The 10,258-nt window shown below is 35.2% G+C and overlaps 2 protein-coding genes across 4 annotated transcripts; one reads left to right on the plus strand and one right to left on the minus strand.

Moving 5' to 3' along the window:
* Positions 1 to 542: 542 nt before the first annotated feature.
* Positions 543 to 6,053, plus strand: LOC114761054 (golgin subfamily A member 4-like). 3 transcript variants are annotated; one of them, XM_028950365.1, is made up of 9 exons: positions 543 to 580; positions 660 to 945; positions 1,150 to 1,350; positions 1,459 to 1,581; positions 1,790 to 1,827; positions 1,914 to 2,010; positions 2,115 to 4,049; positions 4,952 to 5,049; positions 5,551 to 6,053. In XM_028950365.1, exons 2-9 carry the CDS (start codon positions 877 to 879, stop codon positions 5,774 to 5,776), a joined length of 2,787 nt encoding a protein of 928 aa, XP_028806198.1. In that variant the 5' UTR covers positions 543 to 580; positions 660 to 876; the 3' UTR covers positions 5,777 to 6,053. The 3 variants fall into 3 exon arrangements, with proteins under 3 accessions (XP_028806198.1, XP_028806199.1, XP_028806200.1); XM_028950366.1 differs by having other exon boundaries at positions 564 to 580; positions 654 to 945; XM_028950367.1 differs by lacking the exons at positions 543 to 580; positions 660 to 945; positions 1,150 to 1,350 and having other exon boundaries at positions 1,485 to 1,567.
* A 2,695-nt stretch (positions 6,054 to 8,748) lies between these two features.
* On the minus strand, positions 8,749 to 10,256 carry LOC114761028 (protein SHORTAGE IN CHIASMATA 1-like). The gene is made up of 2 exons (XM_028950337.1): positions 9,828 to 10,256; positions 8,749 to 8,868 (listed from the first exon to the last, which is right to left on the minus strand). Exons 1-2 carry the CDS (start codon positions 10,212 to 10,214, stop codon positions 8,758 to 8,760), a joined length of 498 nt encoding a protein of 165 aa, XP_028806170.1. The 5' UTR covers positions 10,215 to 10,256; the 3' UTR covers positions 8,749 to 8,757.
* Positions 10,257 to 10,258: the final 2 nt, after the last annotated feature.

A 10,258-nucleotide genomic window follows, 5' to 3' on the forward strand; every position in this document is an offset into this window, starting at 1 on the left:
AAAACTTGAAATATATTCCCTACGAATAATAAAGATTTTCTATTTTTTTATTAATAATGATACTCAAAATAAATTACTTTTGCTGTTAAAAAAATGAGGTGAGAGACATTTTTGCCAACCTGGCAGAGAATACTTGAGATTCTATATCCATAAATTAACAGCAATTCTCTTTAAATTAAATAGATCTCTATATTAATTTTAATAATAATAAAGAAGGGGGGGGGGGGGGGGAAGCGCCACCGTGAGGTTCACGTAGAGACAGGTTTCGCCCCTTTCTTTTTTCGCTCAAATTAAATTATTATAGAGGGATCTTTTTTGACCAGCATTATAGAGGGATCTGAATCGCACTTAAAGCTCATTAAAAATATATCGTTCGCCTTGATTCAGACTCATATGTGTTTGGTCAATCTTGTAATTTGAAATTTCTCTCCCTGTTCCTTCCTTGTCCTTTGCGTTACGAACCCAAAAGCTTCCAATAATGCGATTGAATTCCGCAGTTTTTCTTTGGAGCAAGTAATCCATGATGATTCAAAAAGTCTTACGAAGAACCTTCTAATCAGACTGTTCTGCTCTGAATCAGGTTCATTTTTTTTGTTTTTTGCTTTTGTTTTTTTTAAAAAAAATTTGAAGTCTAAATTTAGTTTGCTAATCAGCCGCAGGTTCAGTGTTGGATCAAGTCTCGGACAAGAAATGGGTACAATCTGCTGACTTCACAATGCTCGGTGCTTTCAGAACATCCGGATATTACCGACTACCGACTTTGTTAAATTAAAGGTTTTGAAATTAGCGAGTCGGACAAAATTATGACGGCGTCACAATGAGATTCAGCTTGTAGGAGGATTTTCAGGCATTTGAACTGCTAATCGGCCGGGAAAAATGTTTAAGTCATGGAGCAAGAAGAACAAGATCAAAGCTGTATTCAAATTGCAGTTTCAGGCAACTCAGGTAAGGCGAAGAAAACTAAACTCCCCCCTCCCTTTTGCCTCGTTCTGTTACTGAATCTAAATTATGGCCGGTGAAGCGGTTATGATTGACACATAATGGCCTAAAATTTTGAAACTCGATTGGTATAAGAGAAGTATAAAAGTTATATGGCAGTATACAGATTCCTGAAGAGACTCACCTTATGGTGCATCTCGTTTGTTTCAGGTGCCGAAAATGAAGAAGTCGGCGCTGATGATATCTCTGGTTCCGGATGATGTCGGGAAGCCGACGGTGAAACTGGAGAAAACGGCGGTGCAGGAAGGAACCTGTGTGTGGGAGAACCCGGTTTTCGAATCAGTTAAACTTGTTCAGGATTCAAAATCCGGGAAAATACATGAGAAAATCTACCATTTCGTTGTTGCAACTGTAAGCAACACCTGTATTTGTTTTTTTTTCCCCCTTACTTTCATTTTAATTGGGCCTCTGCCTGATGAAGAGTTGGTTGGAAAATTTAATCGTCCTGGTCTCTTGCAGGGATCTTCAAAATCTGGTTATCTTGGAGAAGCTTCAGTCGATTTTGCAGATTTTATAGCAGAAACTGAGCCGCTGACTGTTTCACTCCCGTTGAAGTTTGCTAATTCAGGTGCAATTTTACATGTCAGTATACTCTCTCCCTTGCTCATTATCTCACTCGTTGCGACACTCTTAACGTGCACAATCACAATCTTGCATTATTCATTATCTTAATATATGGCATACATATAAACGTTGTGGGCTTCTTAACTCTCAAATCTAATAACACTAGTGACATCAGATTGCTAACATGAATAGTGATTTCTCACATGCAAAATCATTGTTGAGACAGGTGACGATTCAGAATGTAGAAGGGTGTACTGAACAAAGGTGAACATAAACCAGAAGAGCTTGTTGATTCAATTTCACATTCAGCTGTTAGTTACAAATTTAGAAACCATATATCTTGATTTCAGAAACATGGAAGATGGAGCTCTGGAGCTTTACAATGATGGAAGCTTGAATCATCAGCTCAGCTTTCACAGCACAGATGACAGTTCTTATAATGTTGAAGTAGTGTTTCTTACGATGCTTTATAGCTAGCACTTTCTTGAACTGAAAGCATAGTTGAATGGCCATTCCATAAAATTCACATTTGTTACCTGATTGTTTTACAGGATTGTCGCTTAGGCAACACCAGATCTGGTTATAGTGAAGAAAATGCCAATTCTGAGCTAGCTTCATCGTTCAGACTGAATTATGGAACTGTTCAGGCCAGTACTAAAGAAACCCATATGCGTAGGAGGTCGAACACTGACTGGTCACCGGGCTCCACATCAGATGGAAGCTTAGGTGACTGGACGAACAGCCTTGAAGATAATCACCCAAAAGATAGATTACGAGATCATTCAGATAATGCCTCTGAAAAGCTCAAGAGTGAAATTGCTTCTCTAAAGAGGCAGGTAGAAGTATCAGGACTGGAGTTAGAATCACTTCGACGGCAGGTGGCAAAAGAAAGCAGTAGAGGACAGTCTATGTCGGCACAAATAATCAGCCTCAGAGAGGAGAGAGATGTGTTGAAAACTAAATGTGAACAGCTTGAGTCCCAGCGAAACTCCAATGATGAGACCAAAACCACAAAGACCTTACAGTCTGAGGTCAAAGATGTTAGGCTTCAGTTAAAAGCAACAAGGGAAGAGCTTGTTTATGAAAAAGAGTTAAACTCCAACCTTCAAATACAATTGCAGAAGACCCAGAACTCAAACTCTGAGCTACTATTGGCAGTAGAAGACTTGGAAGCAATGCTGGAACAGAAGAACAAAGAAATATCGGATCTCTCTTCCAGTAGAAAGTCCCGAAGTATTACCAATGAGCCTATTGACACCACAGAAGTAGATCTTTTGAAACGGAAGATTGCTGAACTGAATGGCGAAATAGACACCTATAGCAAGCAAAATGAAGAGCTAAACAAGGATATAACAGAGCTCACTTCGGAATATGAGCTTCTGAGGAAGGAAAACCTGGACATTTCTTTGAGGTTGAAGCAAGAAGAAGCACAGCAAATTATGTTACAGAATGAAAACTCTGCTTCTTTGGCTACTATACAAAAACTAGATTCACAAGTGGAGATATTAGAAGGAAAGATACAGCAGCAGACGGATGAGATTTCAGAGTGTTTGGTCTGTATCAATGAACTTGAAAGCCAAGTCAAGAGTTTGGAGAAAGAACTGAAAATGCAGGCTGAGAAATTTGAAGATGATCTGAATGCTATGAAATGTGAAAAAATTGAACAGGAAGAACGGGCAAAACAATTTGAGGAGGCCTTGAAAAAGACAAGACAAAATAATGCTATCGCATCTGAACGCTTTGAGGAGGAATATAGAATGCTTTCAGTTGAAATGTCATCCAAAATTGAGGAAAATGAAAAGACGACAAAGAGAGCAGTTGCAGAAGTTGATGAATTGCGACAGCAGAACAAACTAATGGAAGAAATGCTCCAGAAGTGCAACCAGGAGCTCAGGCTTATCACAGATCAGAATGAGTTGAAACATCAAGAGCTCTTAAACCAAATAAACTTGAAAGAAAAAGAAATGGAACAAATGTCAGAAGAACTAGAAAACAAATCTAAACAGCTTGAAGAAGCACAAAGGCATAGGAAGGAGAAAGATGAGGCTTTCTCTGTTCAAATGCAAATGCTCAGATCTGAAATTAAAAAGCTGATGGCAGGGGAGAATAAATTGTCCAAGTCAATGGAGAATGGGACTGTGATTTCAAAGCAAGAAGAGCACAGAGAAATAAATGATCTGGAGAAGGAGTTCCCGCTTAATGCCTTGCTTTCAGAATTACAAATCTTCAAGATGCAACATGACAAATTAAAACATAACATGCACAATGAGCAGGTAGAGAAAGAGAATATGAAGAACAAGATATCTCAACTACAAGGAGAGATGAAGAAGAAGGAAGCAGAATTAAACATTATGGAAAAGAAGATCAAAAGCAACAAAGGACGAGTTCCGGCTGCACATGTGAATTTGGATTCCAAAGATGAGTGTGCTGCAGCGCCATCTTCCACAAAGGCATCCACCAAGAAGACAAAATCAGAAACACTTAAGGTAATTTTCCAACTTAATTGGCGGACTTTAAATGAACAACTAAAATGAGAAATGTGTGGTAGGAAATCAGATTATATTATGGAGCTATTCTTACGAGTACATGCTACCCATTAAAGAAGAAAGTCAAGCTTATATTGTATCCATAGTCGTCAGATTTTATAAAATCTAAATCATTATACTGCAAAGCAAGAAAAAACTTTTGGTGGGAACTCTTGAAACTTTACTGCAAAAACAAGTTAGAATCGGTTGGGCAGTACTTGAGAACTGATACCGGTATTTGACTAAATTTATCAGCTGCTACTTTATTTAGACTATTTTCTAAGCTAGTGAATCAAGGCTTCTTCCAAGTTAACATTAGCTTTTCATTTCTCACTTATTTTGCGGTCATTCTGTCCTACTTTACAGGACTACATTGTTTTACTAATCTGCAAACAAGGAAATGAAACATCATCTGCATGACTGCATCATAACCACATTGTAGTCTTTCCACAACTAAAAGCATTAGGCTACATTTAACTGAAATATTATTCAACTGGAAGAGATAAATTTTCTGCTTATATTTATGTGATATTATCTATCATATTATGTGTAATCATGTTACAACTAGCATAATTTTAAATCAAAGTGCGTTGAGAATCATTGGCCCAAAAAAAAAAAAAGTGCGTTGAAAATCAGCTCCAAATTAACTTGAAACATACAGCAACTCATATTCAGATAAAAGCTTTCAAATCAGTTATTCGGCCTCTTAAACACTGATACAACTATAGATGAACAGGTAGAGAATGATGATCTCTAGAACTGGAATTAGAGTTGAAAGGAATTATCTGGTTGACGTCTCTTTAACTTTTCTCTACCCTTATCTGTTCAGTAGATTAATTCAGATTGATTTTATTTTCTTAAAGGGAACAAATGCTACAAGCGCCCCTAATGGCAAGTCTGAAGAAAAAGGAACATCTGGCAAGTCAGCAGGCGGTGAAGTTCGTGGAGCACCAAACAGAAGGTAAAAACTAAATTTCTATCTGAATCCCTAGTACCCCTTGTATAACTTACCGTTAATCCTTTACCATTATCACCCACGCAGTAAAATTTGCACACCTTGTGTCCCGAATGTCAAATATATATATATATATATATATACACTCCTCCGGTCCTTAATATAAAACCCATTTAACTAATTTGATTAGATTAAGGAAGTTAGGTAAGTTGGTTAATTATAAGAAAAGTGACACATTTTTCCTAAAACACCATAATCATCTTTCTTAATACTCCCTCTCCCTCTTTTACTTGATTATGGTTGAGGGAGTATTCATAGGGGTAATTTAGAGAAAATTGATAAATATGAGAAAGGGGTCTTATATTTAGAATCAAAACCAACTCAAGAATTGGGTCCTATATTAAAGACCGGAGGAGTATATATATTTATACTAGCATCTCATTGATGCATGTGTTTTTTACTTAATTTCATCTTTTTTTTTTTTTTTTTTTGGGAAACTTTTAACAGTGAATCACAAACTTGCTTCCATGATAATCAAAATGGTGAGTGCAATACGAGTAAACTGATGGATGAAGTAGCGATGCTAAAGGACAGGAACAAAAATATGGAAAAAGAGCTGAAAGAGATGGAAGATAGATACTCAGAGATTAGTCTGAAATTTGCCGAGGTAGAAGGTGAAAGACAACAACTTGTTATGGCTGTACGGAATCTCAAAAATGGAAAGAAGAACTAGGATCCTTTCCAATGTTGTATCCCATAGACATGCATGGGATATGAAAAAGATAGGAAATGAGAGCCAGGGTGGTCGAAGCAACTTTTTAACCAGTACTTTGCTCTCTAGTTAGCTTTTATCCAAGCTGGCTCATATATATTCATGTATGTATGTATTCAAATAGGGAGTGATAAGGAATACAACTGAGTGTACATTGTAACTTTACACTCAATTCCATTTTTTGAATACATTATACTTTCAATATTACGATGTGTGTGTGGGGGTGTTTAAACGTCAACGAATCTCTCACCTATCAAGATTTGTTTAGCCATGATTTTGATTACCTCTAGTCATACTCCATCATGATGAAAGTGTTACAAATCAGCAGGAGTTAAGTCCAGTGAAAGTGACTATTTCTCGTAACGTGATCAATTAATGTTTGAATTCTTATTAGAAGAGATGATGACATTTAATGATTCGAACATAATTATATTTAATAGAAAGATATATATCTTGTCAAAAAAAAAACTGTGTAAACGCCCAACATTGGAGTTTGATATTGACAACATAGTAAATGATTAATCATTTGGTCAAACTGGATTTGGCCAGAAAAAGAATCTGGTCAAATTAAAGACAAATATGATATACCATATTTGAAAGCTCTACTATATAAAAGAGACTGAGCAAATTACTATATTTGTGCATTTCCCTTACGGACCTACGCTGCTCACTTGAAAAGTTTCTCCCTTTATAGTTTTTCTCGGATGACAGAAATGTTAATACATTAAATTATAGATATTAATATTTTTGGAAGGAAGAGACTATAGGAATTAAAAAAAAAACCACGATTTAAAATTATGGGAACGAAAACTAAAATTCGACTAAATTGTAAGGAAAATAATAGTATTAATTCTAATTCGGATGTTGTCCCTGAAATGTTACTATTTGAATTAGTTTTAGGTGGCTATACTTTAACCTTTTTTTTTTAAAAACAAATTGTATGTGTATGGTTAAAACATTTTTCATCTCTTATAAATCCAGTATAAATTTAACAATAAAAACTTAAGTCATACATTTTTTGTGTGCTAAAATTATACATAAAATTTTCTTATTTTTATTCTAAAAAAGTGCCTTTTCTTTTATTAGCAAATTGTTAAACTTTCGCTTTTTGTTTTGACCTCAAGTTCTTTTACTTTTGCTAAAATTTATATTGAAGGTAACGTTTTAAGAGGAAAAATTGTTTAAAAAAAAGGGACTGAAAATTGCAAAATTGTAAATCAGATTTTTGTAAAAAATTTGTTGTCATTTGACATTTTGTCAAAACCTATAAAAGTCTTGTAACGAATCCTGATTTGTAATTTTACAATTTTCATGGTTTTTTTTCCCGCAATTTTCTTTGTTTTAATCAAATTTCACAGGCTACGTTGTTGGTATTGATGCATTTTTTTTTCCAATTAAAGGAAAGTTCTGTCAGATCGTTATAAGACTAACAATTTTTTTTTTGGGCCTGAAATAGATTGGGACATTTTGATTGACAAGTTATTTAAATATTTAGTTATTGATAGATTACAATGGTGTTATGGGATCTACGTACTCAAATCCATTTAGAAGAATAAAGGCTTGCTGTCTTGTTTTTGTTTTTTTTGCTAAACACAAATATTCTTTTATTAGAGACAATCATATTTGAGGTATTGTTAGATATTAAATGTGAGCATCTCTCTTAATAAGGATTCAAACTTTGATTCATCATGTTGTAAGGGATTAATCCTTTCTGCTAGATCTAAACTTGCTAGTTAAAAGCTTGTTATTATTTGGATTTCTTAGTGTTTTGCAACGTGTGTTGCGTGGGAATTAAATGGTTCGTTTTTCCATCTTACTCTCAATTGACTCCAAATCAACTCACACTGCCATGCATGTACCGAATCCGTGCATAAAATGAACCAATCTTAAGGCCTAACTTGATTCTAATGTACCCAAATAAGATCAACTTCGGTTTCACTTCAACCCGGGGCTTGGCCAGTTTCTAGTAGCCTGACCTGATTTTTTTTTTTTGTTAAAGCACGGGTATCCTCCTATTGAAAGCAATCCTATTCGAGGTACTGTCGTGCACTAAATATGAGCACCTCTCCCAGCAGGAATTCGAACCTTGGTTCACCACGTTGTGAGATACTAGTCTCTTCTGCTAGACCCAACTCTCGTTAGTAGCCTGACCTGACTTTGAAGCAGTCTACGATGAACTGGTTTGGCCAACTAGGCAAATATTCAGATGAACAAATTCTTTTTTTGTTTAAAAAAGTTTGAAATTTTTGGTCATATTTTGAATAAATGGGGAAAAGGAACATAGAGGCTCAGATCAAACTGTGATAGCTCGAAGCCAAAACAGACCATATTAAATGTTGAATCAATCTGAATTGCAATTTTTTTTTTTTGCTAAAATTAAGTACAATGTAAAACTTAATAATTTTGAACACTATTTATAAATTAAATCTTATTTATCCCATCCCTCATGTCTTAATAACTTTGAACACTATTTATAAATTAAATCTTATTTATCCCATCCCTCATGTCTTGTCTCAATACTAATAAATGGACCATTAATATAACTTCTAGATAACCAACAATTAATGCCACGTCTTATCTTTAATATATAATGTAGTTTGTAGTTCAATTTAAATTACTATCTTATACTAAAGATCAAAGTAGTATTGAAAAATATTATCAAGATGTAAACATTTCAATAAATTTAAATTAGACTATTAAAACTTAATGATCCAGAATTCTTATGGGAGAGAAAAGACAACCACCAAAAAAAGCACCACGGAATATAGCACTAATTTTAGAAGGCAAATTTCTTATTAAGTCGGCCAAAGCCAAAGGCCATTATAACTAATAACTACATTTTTTTTTCTGGATACATAACTACATGTTGTAGTTGTACGTGTACTCACCAAAAAGTACACCCGTTTCCGCATAATATAAAACCTCCATTTTCCACACGAAGCCTAGATTGACTTTTGTGTCTGATACCGAAACTTCTTGGCTTGACCTTGAGTTTCGTCGTTCCAGACCAACTTAGCTTGTCCTTGACTTTCATTCATAGCAAAAGTCAGCATCTGCGATTGACCGAATGTCAATTTCTAGCAGTAAAAAACGCCAAGCCTTGAACAAGTAATAATAGCTGCTTGAAGAGATTTACATTTGTGTGTAGACAAATATCAGCAGAAAAGTTTCAATCTAAAATACTAATTATTAATCAGAACAATGTGTGAATTCTGACGTTTATTAGAACTACCATGAGGGCCGCGAGGCCTAGAGTACAAATTCATTTATCGAGCGCAGAATTTCGTTATAATATCTGAATTCATATCCCTTTTAGAGGTGTTAATGAATTAATTGCACAGTACCAATTTAACGATTTTACATGAATTACTTTTAGAGGTGTTAATGAAGAACCAATTTAACGATTTTACATGAATTACTTTATTAAACATAATTGGTTGCACAGTTGCACAATTCATGTTATATCAAATTTATTAGAGAATTAACGCTTTTTTTTTTTTTTGCCCAACAATCAAAGCTTATACCATAGGCAGTTTTACAATTCTACATTCTGTGTTTCTTAAGTTTTGACCAAATATGATTAAGGGGAATTGCGTTGCTTGTTTAGAGATCAATTTAGGAATTCCAATATCATACTTTTTAAATATTCATAAGAAATTTCAATGTGCTTTTCGATACTGTTTGATTTAATTTCCCTTCCTGTTCCGTATCAATAACAGCAGAAAGGTAGGAGAAATTGTTTGTTTCTTAACTAATTGAAATCCTCAAATTCTCAGGACTTAGCTGTTAGCCCATAGTTATACATATCTACCAAGGCTACCACACTGCATTATATGTAAGTCTCCCACCTGCAGTGATTCTTTGTTTATTTTTGACCTTGTTTATTGCATTAGTTCAGACATAAGCAAACCATGAAGAATTTTAGTTGCACTGGCGTTTTGCAGTTATGAAATTGAGGATGTAATTTTGCACTTACTTGACCATTACGATGAAGAAGAGAATGTGGACATACCTTTGTTGCTCTCTTATCATTAGGTGTCCATGTAGGAAGCAATGAGGCAGAATGTTTCCGATTCTTGGCTGACTTCAAAGGTTCTGCACATTGCTTCTGTCTCTTCTGTTTGGGAGCGTTTTCAGTTCTACTTCCTTGATATGCAAAGGACTCAGGCGGAGGAGGAGGAGGAGGAGGAGGAGGAGGGTGTCTTCTAGTAGCAACTTCCGATGTACTGCCTGAGTACCCAAAACAAGAGACAGACTTGTCACATGATAATACTTTTTGACGTATTCTGCTCTTTTCTTTGATTCTGTTGATAAATTCTATTGTCCAAGGTGAGTTTTTTAATGGAGTAGTTGAATGAAGAGCACGTGAAAGTGGAGTTCTTCCACCCAATTGTGACATCTCCTCTTGGAAGGGTGATCCATGTAGGGTTCTCTTGTATACCG

This window comes from Neltuma alba, unplaced genomic scaffold, assembly GCF_004799145.2.
Source record: "Neltuma alba isolate B1F8T4 unplaced genomic scaffold, ASM479914v2 tig00011067_pilon, whole genome shotgun sequence".
NCBI lineage: Eukaryota > Viridiplantae > Streptophyta > Magnoliopsida > Fabales > Fabaceae > Neltuma > Neltuma alba.

What these genes read in the sequence shown, in the direction of transcription:
- LOC114761028 (XM_028950337.1), bottom strand. Translation starts at nt 10,214, where the DNA reads ATGTCACAATTGGGTGGAAGAACTCCACTTTCACGTGCTCTTCATTCA. An exon ending in ATGATAAGAGAGCAACAAAG is followed by an intron (nt 8,869 to 9,827) that starts GTATGTCCACAT and finishes GGTCAATCGCAG; the next exon opens with ATGCTGACTTTTGCTATGAA.
- LOC114761054 (XM_028950365.1), top strand. Translation starts at nt 877, where the DNA reads ATGTTTAAGTCATGGAGCAAGAAGAACAAGATCAAAGCTGTATTCAAA. An exon ending in TGCAGTTTCAGGCAACTCAG is followed by an intron (nt 946 to 1,149) that starts GTAAGGCGAAGA and finishes CGTTTGTTTCAG; the next exon opens with GTGCCGAAAATGAAGAAGTC. An exon ending in GAAGGGTGTACTGAACAAAG is followed by an intron (nt 1,828 to 1,913) that starts GTGAACATAAAC and finishes TCTTGATTTCAG; the next exon opens with AAACATGGAAGATGGAGCTC.